Genomic DNA, 15,184 nt, shown 5'->3' on the forward strand with positions numbered 1-15,184 from the left:
AGTAAGACATAGCAGCGCAAGTCACTGCGTTGCTTTACTCTGTGTCAAGGAGGCGTTCCATGGGCTTTGTGTGGGGTTCACACGCAAAGCCTATGGATTTTGATGCTGTACTGTACATGTACTGTAATTCACTACCAGAAAATGTCACACACACCAGTACATGTCTTACCTATAACATACACAGCACCCTGCCCACAGGGGTACCTTTGGCCTACCTTAGGGGTGACTTACGTGTAAGAAAAGGGAATGATTAGGGCTTGGCAAGTGGGTGCACTTGCCAGGTTGGCATGGCAGTTACAAACTTCATGCAGACACTGCAGTGGCAGATCTGATAACCCTTTTAAGGGCTGCTTGGGTGAGTGGCACAATCAGTACTGCAGGACCACCAGCACCATTTGATTTACAGGTTCTGGCACCCTCAGTGCACTTTACTAGGGACTTACCAGTAAGTCAAACATGTAATTATGGAAACACGAGTCCATAATACAATTTCTAATAGGAGCACTTGCGCTTTAATACTGAACAGCAAAAAGGAAGTGCGCAGAGACACTGAACCAGCAAAAACAGAGTCAAAACTAGGTCAGAAAGGAAAAAAACAAGAGAAACATGCCAAAAGATGGCAGGTATAACAGGGGCATTTATAGTTATCCATATATGTTGATGACGAGAAGAACCAGTTTCTTGAAAATTTTGTCAGAAGGGGGTCCTTACGCCTAAAAAGGTTTGACAAGGGGGTCTCGACATCAAAAAGTTTGAAGATCACTGCCGTAATGGCTCATTGGTGGTCCCCCGATTCCAACTATGATTCGGTGGGGTCCCCAGGTTCCAGTAATGATTCCGTTGGGATACACAGAACTCACAATGTTCTATACGTTCGAGATGGCCATGATTTTCAATATACACAATGTGATGGCCATCTTGCACGTTTAAAAAAATAACATTCCACAATGGATAGCCGCTGCTTATTGACTTTGTCAATGCCATTGCAATCTTAAAAACATTTAAAAATCCAACAGAGGTCGCAGCATTCAGTTGCACCATGTGGAGGGAGCGAGAGATGAAAAAGAAAGCGAGAGAGAGACTGTTCCAAAGCACTGCTTATTGTCAGCAGGGCAAGGAGGGTGGGAGAAAGAGTAATACTTAGGAAGGGGGTATTAGAGTCAATGATGATTGTAGGGCAGAGTGTGCAGAGAGAAAGAGAGAGGAGCAGAGAGGCAAAGAAATGCACTCACAAGTACTAAAGCTCAAATATCCAAAAAAAGATGAAGACAAATAATTCCCACACATTCATGTCTAACAATAAACTCAGAAAATTAAAAAGCATGGTGAAATGTAAATGCTGTAGGGCAGGACAGACACACGGGTGTAGAAGAAAGCCATCGCATCAGAAGCAATGATATGAAATGGACACAATTGTCATCCACTCATGAGCAAGTGCCGGACTCAAGGCCAACTCTAGGTATATGGTGAAGTATTAGTTACAATGTTGCCTACTTAGCAAGACGGCAACAATTGTTTTAAAAATATTCTTACTTTTGTGGGCCCTACTAAGAAAGAGTAATGACAGTCATTACTGAGTAATAAAGTGAGACAGATTGAAGGGTGTCTGGTCTAGATTTATTAGGTCAGAGTACACCTGTTGACATAATGATTGGCAAGAAGAAAGCAGTTAATTTAAAGAACAGAAGATGGCACATGCTTTGTTTTCTTTCCATAAACACGGCCCGATTACGATGTCGGTCGGAGTTGTCTCCGACCCACACCACTGTGGTCTCGGGACCAACCGACCTCCGGTTGGCAGTCCCGACACCACAATTACATTGCGACCGCACATGATGCGGTTGCATACTCCCATTTCTCTATTGGAGCTTATACTACAGCCATAAACAATCCTTAGCACAAGCTCTCATAGAGAAATAGGAGATTCTGTTAATCCCTGCACTATGTGGTAGGCACCTCATGGGATTAACCGGGGATCAAAATGTGCCCCCTTGCCCAACAACTGGAGGCTGGAGGGAGAAGGGGTCCTCCTAAAGGCCCGCAAAGTCGCTTCCCAACAGGCTTTTCATGTCGGAAAGCCCGGCATGGAAAGCCTGTTGAAAACTGTCATTGTAATCCAGATGGCGGTATGGCCGTCCTGTTGGGATTATGTGCCAGTTCCAACTGGCTGACGGGCTCCTTGAGCCCTTCAGAATCCAGCTGGATTGACCTGCTGGTTTCACTTCTGACCGCCTAAATTGTAATTTGGTGGTTGGAAGTGAAACCGTAGATGTCAGTCGGTACGAATCTGACTGCAGGTCAGAGTCTTTCCAACCAACATCGTAATAGGCCCCTCAGTATGGTAAAGGAACGGGCCACATTTACAATGCAGTGGCAGCACTGCAGGCACTAGCAAGAGACACATGGGGGACAGCACAACAGTCTTCGACTTCAGTGAACTACCCCAATTACTACCAGCCTCAACATCACAGGGTTTAAGTGTTGTAAAATGATGAGAATTATAGCGAAGAAAGCATGTCTACCTGGCATTTTACTTGAATTAAGTGTCTTATATAACTTTACCAAATAAAGAAATATATAGGAGGAGATGTCTGATGGGCTTGCAGAGCTGTGTTGTGCTGTCATACTCCTCTTTTCACTTGCAGGACGAAATGTGAGTATTTTGTAGTTGGGCTACATTTTTTTTGCTCAATACATAAAGTTGACAGAAAAATGAACAATACAAAGGATGGCACACATTTTTATTAAAAGTTAATATACAAAGTTGTGTGGGAAACATACGGGTAATCAAATAATTTTCATTTCAAATGCAATGTTCTCAAAGGACCTTCGGGGCCATATTTCCTAGTCTTAACCAAATGCACTCCTTTATTGCTGCTTGATTGGGAGACATAGTACCTGTGGGATCGCTAGCAACCTTTGATCAATGTAGCTACTGGTTGACATATGCAGAGACATTAGAGGGCTCAAACACAGAAAATAAACCTGGATTTAAAGAGTTCATCAATAAATGAAGTTGGTATAGGTAAGTAATAAATAGCAGGCGTGGTGGAAGGGGGTAAATCACACATAAATGGGACTTGAAAGGGTGGTAAAGGAGCAGCAGCATGTTGGAGGGATGCACATATAAAGAAGACCAATAATTAAGACAAAATATGGGGGTCAAACAGAAGTCAAAGGGAAGTCAAAAAGAAAACAACTGTTTCAGAAAATATGAACAACTGATAGTGACAGGACTTTGGGATTGCAGAGATGTGTTCATCGGCGTCAATGAGGAATTAAAGATGAAACCCGGATAGTGAACATGGGGAGAAAATGACACAGCTGCAGGGAAAATTGAATGGAAGGGAGAGGGGCAATGACACAATGTACAAGGGAATATGAGACCTCTGTGTCTTAAAAATGAACGCCCTAGTAGTCGCTTCTATTCTAAAGAGAAAGCCATAAATGAAATAATGCCTGGTTGGAAGGAAAGAGGACTAGGATGTCAGTGTCATCTTCCTGAAAGCGTAAAAGTAAGCCAAATAGGCGCATATTTATTCATGGCAACTGTTGGTTTCACATATAAAACATTTCAGATCAGCTTCCTGTGCAGCCTAATTGAGAAATAAAATCCCTAGTTGTGCTCTTCGCCTAAGCCAATCATATCTCAGGGATTAGACAACCTTAAATAAGGGGATTGTGGCCTAACCCTCCCTCCCTTGTTTAATATGACTTGTAAAAATACATTATTCTTAATTCTACCTCCATGAACTTTGCTATATATAGTGTCATGATACATATAAGTACAATTAAGTTTAGTAAACCTATACTTACCTAAACAATATTTTAATAGTCATTATTTTGTCTATGGTATTTTTGCAGGATGATAGTAAGTCTGGAATATTCTGGTGCCAGACTCAAAGACATGGCAATGTGTGATATCCGATAATGTGTGGGGATACTTCTTGGCTGTTGAATTCTCACTTAGGATAAATCATTCCTTAGAGACATAGGAAGTAATATTCGGAGACACCGTAACCCTCTGAAGGATGTGGGATGGGAGAAATCCTGTGGAGTCCTACGAATGACTCGCAATGCATTTCTGACAGAACACCACACTCTGATGGCCTTCCTCCTTGTATACATTGCTATTTCAATTAGGGACGCCACAACACAGTTGCCAAAAGGAGAGGTCACTTAGCGGCAATACTTTTGCAGCTTGATATGTGTCTGTAGACCAGCTAGCCAGAAATAAAAGACCCATTCCCACCTGTAAATCAGACATAAACCAATTGCATGATGAACATAGGAATTTATCCACACAACTTTCTGCATGGGTGACACTGAAATGCCTCACTAAGGATTGGGAAGTTATACTTATCATCTCAAGTTCCTCTACAGGCACATAGGCTCAAATTTACTAAGGCTTTGCGACAGTGCGAACGGAAAGCAAAGCGGCAAAAAAAAATTACTTCCCAGCACTAAAAGTGTTTTGGCCTGGTTAGCTGCTGTTTTCACAGTGCCAAATCCACTCTTTGCTGCTTTGCATCAAGCAAACTTTACTGGGGGTGGGCCACTGCAAACACCCATTGTTTTTGGTGTAAAGTTTAATCAACTGAGGTAGCCTGATTAGACTTTGCATCAAAAATAAGCATCTACTGGAAGCAAGCGCTAACAAGCCCAAGCTGCGTCTGGGGGCTGAGTGAACCAATGCGCCCACCTTAGGAACCTTTGTTTGACCTCATGGTCACAGGTTCAAATCCTGGTGGATCCATTCACCCTTTCATCCTTCAAGGGGCCAATAAAATGAGTGCCATTGAGTTGGGTAACAATAAACATCTGTTATTCAGTGCCAAGATGCCCACAGGTGAAAGAATGCTTTGCAAATACACGTGATGTAATAGACTAATTCCAGATAAAATTGAAACATGCATACGTGCTACTGTGCACAGCACACATCCAATAGGTCTAACTCTTCTCCATTTGTCTGTCTTCTCTAATTGTCTGCATATAAGAATGTATGCCGGAAGGGTATGTCTTCAGTACTAATCCTACACAAGACAATACACAATCTCCTCTACATCATGATGTGAGGCTGTGCATCACCAAGTCTGCATGCTTGTGCACCACCACAGGTGATGACACCAGCAGCAGGCCAATCTTTGTAAATATGGCCCTGGGACGTCTTTGCAGTTTCACACAACTCTGTGCAGCAAATTTCGGTGCTGAGCTGCATACCATGAAATATTAGTAAATGTGTGTCTTCAGGGGAAAATCGTGCGTTTATTCTGCCAGGCACAGATTGCATCATGAGTATATTTCCTGATCTTATCTATTAGACACAACCCTTATTCAGCCGCACCTTAGTTGTGCTTACACCGTTTCGATCTTTGAAGCTTCACTTAAGAAAGAGTCTCGCCCTGAATCCCAAGAAACAGACCGTATCATCTGAGAACAGTAATCAATTTTACTGATCAAGTCTGCAATTCCAAGTGGCCCCTGTCAAATATAGAAGAAAGCTGGGTCTGAAAAGATCATAACATTGATATAAATTCCTGAAGCTTCATACAGCACGAAATTATCAGTCTGAAGCTGTAACTGTATATTTATGACATTATGAACATCAAGGGTTAGACCTGCTTTCTGGGATCCATCACACTTACAGAAATGGCGATTTTGACACCACAGTTCTTTCCTCAGGAGATATATCATGATAATTTCTGATGACAACTCCAATGATCAGACTGCAAAAATGCATATTCTAGGGTAGGTCATCATAATACCGTGGCCTGATCTGCCATATAAAATACTGTCCTAAGTATCGTGTGTAAAAATATTGCTCCACTCGAGTTATTAATATAAACTTAAAGCCCAATGGAGTGATATTTTTGAAAGCGATATTTAGGCCCAAAAAAATATGGCAGATGAAATTTTTGCTTGGATTGTCAGACATGCAATCGAATCTAGAGGACACATTAAATGCAATGGATGGATTGTAGATAAAATTCCTGAATTGCATCTAATGGTCATGGTAACATCCAGACAGTACACTTCATTCAGAGGGATTAGTCACTGTATGATCTTCCTAAGAGTTATTCCCCACACAATTCTCAAATGAAAGTAACCTTTAAACCTCTCGGTCCTAGCCATCTTAGCAAAACCGTTCTAACATTGTGTCTCCCTGGTGAAGTAATACATAATGATGGCGCTCTCCCTGCAGAATGTGGCAGGGTCCCTGAGACTGATTTCTCAACGTTTGACTTAGGCTGTAGGCTGATTGGGGCCCTCCAGAAGAGTGTGCTACTCTCCTGTACCTCCAAACAGACACAAGTTTTGCCACTGATTATGAAGTCCTCCCGATGGCACTGGTTGACATCTTTTGGATGTAGACAATTTTGACACACATAAAATCTCAGTCAGCAGCATGAGACTAGATCTCACGCACACATGCACACTCACGCACACACACACACACAGACATCATATTTTTACCAAATGGGTACTTTGCATGACAACCCGTGGAGATCACTACAATGAAATTTAAGAGACATGTGGAAATGAAGAAGCCACTAAATGAAACATATCATGATGTAACACATGAAGAAAAGTTAAAGTGAAGAATAGTAACTTTGCGTATTAATGAAGAAAATCTATACATTGTTGATAAAATGCATGTTTTAGTTAATATTGACCTCAAGATCTCATTATAGTGGGCTAATGTTTGGAATAGGTTAATAGATGGGATAGACACAGGGTAATGGTAGAATTGTGACAATTTGAAGGGTCAAGATAATGTTAACATTTATGGTTAGAGCTAAGTATGAGGTTTGTGTTAAGGACAGGCTTTGGACTTCTGGTGGGTCTATAGCTAGGGTTAGGGGTGCACATTGGGGTAGATCTAATGGTTATGGTAGCAGAATATTTTGGCCCACCTACTTCCTGACCAAAATATTGTGTCTTGAATATCACCATAAAATGTGGCCCCATTGGACTTACAATAGAAACTATAGTCACCTTGGAGTTAATGATAGAACATCTGCACCCAATGGAACAATATTTTGGGAAATATTTAGGTCATGATATTTTTGTCAGATTATATTTTGGTTAACAACAATCTGATATACAACTGTCTAAGGGCAAACTTTGGGTTATGATTAAATCTCTGGCTACTGTGCAAGTTAGGGTTATTTTAAGTTCATGGATTAGGATTTAGCAGAAAAGGCAGGGTTGTAATTACAGCTGTTGTCAGGGATTTCCCTTCACTCTCACTTCCTTCCTAACATTTTCGTCATAATGGGTCAATGAAGGATAAAATAAATTTTCTTCGTAATGGATTTTTCATAATCACATCATCATAAAGTATTTCATTTCCTATTCTTCATTATCACATAGACCTACATAGCCAGGCCCTTTTTGCAATATTATAACTCTGGAATGTCAAAAGAAATGACAACATAGTCATATAGGTTATGCAGCGAATACAATGAGTGCCATCGTTGAAGACTTAACCTCTTGGGGCGGTGATCCTGGAAGATGAGTTTTAGCAGTTACCACCATGTGAAGGAGAAGCCTGAGAGGGGAGGTGGACCTGAGAGTGACTGAGAACCTGAGAGATAACGGAACATCAGGGAGAATGGGGAAGCCCTGAGAAAATACCTGAGAATGCAGATGAAAGGACAACAAGACACACACGCGCATTCTCCCAGGAAAGAGATGAAAGATGTTCTAGGAAGTAACAGAGTACAAAGGCAAAGTAGGAGTCGTTTCAGAAATGGGAATAGTCATCTGCTGACTTTAAAGAAATATTGAGCTACTGTTCTTGTAAGTTAAAAATCTGACAAGGTTTAACAGAATGTAGTAGGTAGCCTGCAAACAGTGACCTGACATCTAGTTATACAAGTTATATAAAACGTACAATAAATATGGGAATGGAAGGAATATTTGATGGCATTTGCTTTCAGTCACCTCAATATAGAATAAAAGAATTCTATTATGGCAAATATAGTTGCAACCAAATTTACCAGCCCTTGGCCTGGAGACTATGTAAACACGAACATACTGAACACATTAGGAAATACTGAGAGAATCAAATGCATCACCCTCATGACAAAAATATACAAACCTGCCAACAAATCTGCACATACTTTTTTCTTGTTTACAGTGGAATGCATGCGTCCTTTCTTACAACAAAGTGAGCTAAAGATGCTTAAAACAACACCCTAGTAGTCACTAAATCGATTGTTTGTTGGCATCATCTCTAGGGTGACTTCCAGATTGTCGTTTTCGTTGCTTTTCTGTCCTCTGACGACTACTCTTACAGACTTCTTGGCACTGGCCTTCTTTTTTGTTTTCTGATGGGTCTCAATCGATATATTTTCTGCTGGCGGGCACTGCACCGTCTTTATCCCATTGTGGCAACATTTAGGATAGTTTCTAAAGCATTCGAAGGTGTCATTGCATTTTTCACAAGGGAAGTAGGAGCTGCAGCCCTTTATTGTCTGGACTGAGTTAGTACTGGACTCGTTTCGCATCCGGAAGGATTGCAAATTGATCTTGTGAACTGTCCTGTAAGTGCAGCGCTGTAAGACTTTGAGGCAACAACATGTCCTCAAGCATAACTGTTGAAGAGTTGAAACGTCTTTGGCAATGGTTTTTCTGAAATTGGGCTTCAGCAGGAGATAAATGGCTGGGTTGTAGAGTGTTGAGGACTTTGCAAAGACAGCTGGCACGGCAAATGCAAGGGGGTGAAGGGAGTCTATCGACCCAAACGCTGCCCACATAGATATGACGGCGTAGGGACTCCAGGCAGAGAAGAATCCAACGCAGACTGCAATGCTCAGCTTCCCAGAAACAAAAAAAGAGAAAAGATTCGATTAGTGCAAGAAAGAGGCAAAACCATGAGACAATTGTACATCAATATGGAGTACTAGTTTTACCAGTCATAGAATGCCTACTTACGGACCTATTCACTAAGGTGTCTGCACACCTAAGTTTAACTTAGGTGCAAAACGAAGTTATATTGCGAGGGCAGAATCAAAATGCTGATCTAGAGAACGGATTGGAGCACATTTGCCCTTGAAAATCAGATTTGAAAAAATTAATATTGTGTCAGGTGGTTGAAATTTCCTCAATTGCAAATTTAGGGTTAAAGCAAGTTTCAGTGTGTTGCTGAATGGCCCCTACCCTAAAACTAGCAAATTTAGGGGAAATCATATGGCCCTTGCACATCGTTTATAACACTTGAAACGCGTATACATTAAATCCTTCCTACGGTAGGAAGAAATGTGTTTCCAGAGAGGGAGTGGGAAGAAAACACAACCAATTTTATTGTGGAAGTAGGGAAATACTATGACGTTATACATTTTCTCTGTGATGCGCCCGTGAATAAGCCATGTTAATGGAAATACATTCTATTTTGCATGCTGAAATTTGCACCTGGTAGAAATTCTTGAACAGAAATAAGCAATGGGAGTACTGCTGTAAATATACTACTGGTCTACATCCCCAGGAGAACTCAGAGATGCTTTGAAAGTCACTGACATAGGCCCTTTGTTCAAGATGTCCCCATCCTTTGTGAAATATCTTGTGCAGTCTTTGAGGAGTCATTCACAACAAGACTAAGAATAATCATTAATTGCAGCAACAGTGGATTGGACTAACCACAGTCACTTTTCGGAATCATTTTTTTCGGGCTTTTACTGATGCACACATTCTGAAACCACAATCCTTCCACTAGCAGAGAACTGGTTGCAGAGCCTGTGGCATTCTAATCTAGGATCCTGATCGATACTGTGACCTTATGCCCCTATTCGGCTATAAATCCATTTATTCCCTATATTGGCATAACCGTTCAAGTGCAATATTCAGAAACTCATCTCTGGCCTCACACGAACAGAGCCACATTCCAGAATAGCTTTCTCTGCCACTTCCTTTGCAAACAATTAGTGCAATGACAGAGCAGAAGTTACTATCTGAGATTCCTAGATTAACACTCTGAGTTCTTCAACAAGATAAAAACTCAGCAAACCTGGAAATCCCCGCTTGCTGTGTTTTGATTAGTAATAGAACTCTAATGAGCACTGATAGACGATCACTTCCTAGTGACATCTATATTGACGTCTTATGTCCAGCAAACTTACCTCAAACAAGGCACCTTTCAGGTATAAATATTACCAACGTTGCCTTAAGCAAACTCTGTTGTCTCGTTGCTGTTGGTGAAGCTGATGCTGCCAGCTATCTCGCTGCTGCTGAAGAAGCTGTCATGCTGATGATACCATAGCTGCTATCGCTACTGCTATCGCTGCTAACTAGCGAACGATGGTGTGGTGAACTTAGGAGCTGAACAGCCGTCCCCTGCAAGAGCCCAGCAGATGCAAGCTGCCCGCAGACGCTGTCCCCCCTCCTCCTCCTCGACGCGCTGAAGAAGAGACGCTGCCTTTCTCCTGCTGAGAAATCCAGCTCCGGCGTTTCTAGTCTACCCTTGCGGGTGACTGGGATATCGAGCCCTGAGGGAGATACCAGACCTCCATCATTCTATTCCAGAGGTATGGTGTTGACTAAACCCTTGAGAGAGAATTCTTGAAGCAAACCTTGGCAAAACCAACTTAAACTAAAGCTACTTACTTACTCCCCTCCCAAGTATTAGGCTTAGGTCAGGTACACTGGGGTAGGCGTAGTTAGAAGCACCAGTTGAGTATTTTAGCCTAATGTATATATGACTGTATATATGTTTTATTCCTTTTAAACCATTGTATGGCTAAGAAACCATATCAATGCTTTTACAGTATTATTTCGCAATACTTATCTTACTGTACGTACTTTTTATAATAACAAATCTTGCAATTGTGGCAATTCATTTCTCTTGTACGAGAAGAAAGACTGTTCAATAAATGTTACCCTTTATGGACAAACGCCCGTCTCTCTATTCTCTACATATTGTGAAAGTAATCTGCACCAACCTGACTGAGTAAAATAACTGTCTATTGTTTCACACGACCCTAGAGATTGACTCTTGATCTGAGGAGCAAAGTTGTCATGTTGCACGGTTGTTGGAAAACTGAATCCCCTCTTGTCTGTACCAGGGAAGCTGATCACTTCCTATTTCAGTCAAGAAAGTTTCCAGTGACCTCTGAGCTAGTTGGTAACAAACCCAATTAAGTTTAGCATAGTCAGTAGAGGCCTGGAAGATCCGCACTTCTACGTCGATACTACTGTTTATGTTATTCCAATGCGCAGGGCCTATTGGGAAAATAGGAACTACGCTACATGGCGCCCAAACGTTTGGTAAGGCGATAAACTAACGCAAGACGTTACAGTAACTCAGTCGTGCATTTTTCACACAGACCCCTTTCTCCCGTAAATACTCCAATAGACGTCTGGAGTGGGTGAAAGGTTAAAATCCGCCCGACCTTAGTAGGAAGAGATTCCTATGCAAAGCTCTGGTTTATTCAACGTTGAAGGATACAGTGTTCCATAATATTGTGCACCTAATCTTTGTCTCCATGGAGACCAACTCTGCAAAGCCTGCATTTATAAAATGTCAGACTTAGAAAACGGAACCACTGGGGGCGCAGTAGATGCTACTCAGCAGGGTCCCAACGACACTGACCCGGATGCAATTATCATCCCGGCACATTTAAGAAAGTCTATAACGTTAAAACTTATAGAAAACGGACTGACACCACAAGGTGGTACAGTAATTTTCGTGATAGAGGCACACGAATATCGGCAGACAGAGGTATTCTATTCATGGATAAATTTTCCAGCGGCAAACGCTAGAACAAAAGAGTTTCACTATTACAAAATAGAGAAACCACCGGAAGAGTACGCTCCTTTCGAGGAGACTGAAATCCCACTAAAATTCCAAGAGCACCTGCTCTGGTTTAATGGCGCCCTAAAACATAATGATCACATAACCAGGCTCGGTCCACTAGGTAGACCAGGAGCAACGTGGCCGGTTCTAGCCAGCTACACACCACATCCGGACATTGCAAAAATGTCAAAGGAAGAGCTGTTAGTACAGCTAAAAACATTAATTAAAATACATAGGCAATTAGTCCAATATGTTATGCGGACTACAACAGTCCAACCAGCTGTTAATGTACCACAGCTGACCCCTCATCAGGGGAACACTAATAAAATTACACCACAGAACATACAGTCATGTCTTGGTAAAACACCCGTAAAACGGGAACAAATTCCTTTCTGGTTAGCACAGAAAATCACTCAAATAGAGGCAGTATTTCCGGATACTACCCCTATTGAGAAACACAGAATCTTGACAATCTGCCTTCCAATGGGAATCGCACCACACGTGGAGGACTGTGACACTTGGGGTACAGTCTTTGCTTCCATTTACACAAAAACACACGGTGTTCCGTCCATAGCAGTAATACCAGATGTGCTAAGACAGATTCAAAATGAATACGGTCCAGAGCCCGCTTTAACTCTTGGTATGAAATTACTGAAAGACTTCAAGCAGGTCTCGGCTATATTATTAGCCAATATAAAGGGAGAAGCAGCATCTGTGGCGATCCGCCAGAAGTTGAAGGAAACAGATATAACAGATCAGCCAGTTGAGCTTGCCAGAATCATAGAAAAGTGCTATGAAGAATTAGGTAGAGACAGCTTGGGTGGAAAACCAGTAAAGCCCCAACTGCTCGAAAATCCTGAAAAATTATTTATTAAAAATAATTTAAACACTCCTAAAAAAAGCTGGGATGGAAATAAACAATCCACTCCCAAGGAAAAAGTTTTCCAGTCCAGAGGAAGGTCTCCTCGACGGAGGGAAAGAACTCCGACTCGAGAACACCAGTCTCCCCAGAGGGAGCCCTCTGAGAAAAGATATAACCTTAGAAATAGGGATAATTTGAAAAAACCTGATAGATATCAAAGTATTGATACACGTCCCTCTCGATCTTTTTCGCAGAAATCGGAAATAAGAGGACGGTCAGACCCAGGAGAGCACACCAAGTCCAAAGACAAGGAACCTGCTCAGAGTAAAAAATCTCAATTTCCAAAAAAGAAGGTAGCCAGTATTAGAGTAATCGAACATGCCGAGAATACTGAGGACACAGTTGAAAAACGGGGAGTGGGCACAGACAATGCTAGACAGTGCAGCAGAAATCAGTATAGCCCGCAAGATCTTGATGAGTCATCTGGAGACAGTGGACACGAATGAATACATTCAGGTTGAAACTGCCGACACCAGACTTAGCGAGCCCCATAAAATATACGAAATAACATTGCGTATAGAGGGTGATAAGACTAGGAAAATAAGGGGTCTATTTTGGGATAAACTCTCAAAAGGCTATGATATTCTGTTAGCTGAAAAAGATTGGCCCCCAGAGTTTGTCAGGGAGTGCCCTCGTGGCGAAGAAATGATTATGCCTGCCTTCTCGAATCACATTCCGATTCACAAAAAATATACTTTTGCAAGGAAATGGGCAGTAGCCCAGGCACCTGCATTATATAAAAATCATGTAGGATGGGATGAGGACTCACCTCCTCACAAAATCCAATTAAAAAGTGAACCAACTGCCCAACGGCAGTATCCCATTAAGCAAGAAGCTAAAAAACAAGTCAGGGAGATCTTAGATCAACTTGAATACCAGGGGCTGATTGAAACATGCACCTCTCAAATGAACAATCCTTTGTTTCCTGTCTCCAAACCAGACAATTCATATCGTCTAGTTTTGGACTACAGACACCTTAATGCATGTTGCAAAACTTTTGCAGTACAAAACTCGCATAGTGCAGCCCTAATGAATAACATAGTTAGGAAAAAATATAAAACGACATTAGACATATCTAATGGTTTCTTTTGTCAAAACATTGCACCAGAAAGCAGATACTTGACCGCTTTCTCAGCATTTGGGTCGCAGAAAAATTTCTGTCGACTCCCACAGGGGTTCAAGAACAGCCCAGGACTATTCTCAGCTAGGGTAACAGAGTTACTACAAATATATGATGATAAGGCATTATCTTACGTAGATGAAATCTATCTCACAGACGACGACTTGGATACTCGCTTGAAAAGAGTGAACACCATTATACTTGGTTCGCAGCAGAGGGTTACAAATTCAACTTTAAAAAGTCTCGAATTGCCCATCTGACAGTATTATTTTTAGGATACGAATTATCAAGTGAAGGGAAAAGCCTAGCGGACAACTTCTTAGAGAAGTGCGCTGTACTCCAAGCTCCAAAAACGCTGAAGAATTTACAACCCATACTAGGTTTTCTGAATTTCAGAAGAACATACATTCTAAATTACGCAGAGAGGGTTAAACCTCTCTACGAACTAATTAAACATGATTTTAAACAAATCAATTGGACTCAAAAACACACAGAAATTTTGAGATCACTGCAAACAGACATGTTAGCAAAAACAAAATTAGACACACGTGACAACACACGCGATCTTGTAATCCGAGTCATCCCAGGAGGATGCGGATTCACGTACCTGACCTCTAATGAGGGAGAAAAGGTACCAATTTCAATTAAATCTCACTTGTACACACAAGCAGAAAAAACATTCAGCCACACAGAAAGAACTGTGAAAGCAGTGCAAATTGCATTAGCAAATGAACGGGAACTAGCACACGGCAAAAGGATTAATATCCTCACAGCGGAATCCGCCTTCGAGGCGCTATTCAGCCCAGTAACCCTGCCTACAGTGTCACTGGATCCGAAATGGATACAGTGTATAGATTCTCTAGGAGCGGAAGATGTGAAATACTATTTCGCCCCACATTTCGAAGAACTGAATGATTTAGAATATGAAGAAGAATATCCTCTGCCAATCGAACTTCTGCCTCTCCCACAGTATGCCTGTATAATCTATACAGATAGATTTGTACAGCATTTCAACGTAGAGAGCAAATCCTATGATGCAGCATGTGCGATTATTAAAGGTCGTTGGCTGTGCGGGTAAATTCAGGCCGAAAGTAACAAAAACTGAATCAGTAAGAAACTGTTCGGCTCAGAGAGCTGAAATCAGATCTTTTAAGATGGCGCTTGAAAATGCAGAACGTGAATTCCCGACACTTATCGTGGGCGATTCTCATTTTTGCGTCAATAATAAACTGCAGAGCTGGATTGAAAACGATTACAAAGATGACACAGGTGACACAATAAAGCATAAATTGCTCTGGAAACAGGTAGCTCTTTTACATAAAGAACTACAAAAGACTCACGTGATACA

At 41.5% G+C, this 15,184-nt stretch overlaps 1 protein-coding gene across 4 annotated transcripts in view; it reads right to left on the bottom strand.

Moving 5' to 3' along the window:
* Positions 1 to 2,724: 2,724 nt before the first annotated feature.
* Positions 2,725 to 15,184, bottom strand: part of LOC147724100 (opsin-5-like) — a 1,241,395-nt gene continuing 1,228,935 nt past the window's right edge. For all 4 annotated transcript variants that reach the window (XM_086965683.1, XM_086965682.1, XM_086965681.1 and 1 more), the window contains one exon: positions 2,725 to 8,822. In XM_086965683.1, the coding sequence (XP_086821809.1) occupies positions 8,202 to 8,822 (621 nt within the window). In that variant the 3' untranslated portion in view covers positions 2,725 to 8,201. The remainder of the gene's footprint in view (positions 8,823 to 15,184) is intronic.

Source organism: Lissotriton vulgaris, chromosome 4_1, assembly GCF_964263255.1.
Source record: "Lissotriton vulgaris chromosome 4_1, aLisVul1.2, whole genome shotgun sequence".
NCBI classification, from domain to species: Eukaryota; Metazoa; Chordata; class Amphibia; order Caudata; family Salamandridae; genus Lissotriton; species Lissotriton vulgaris.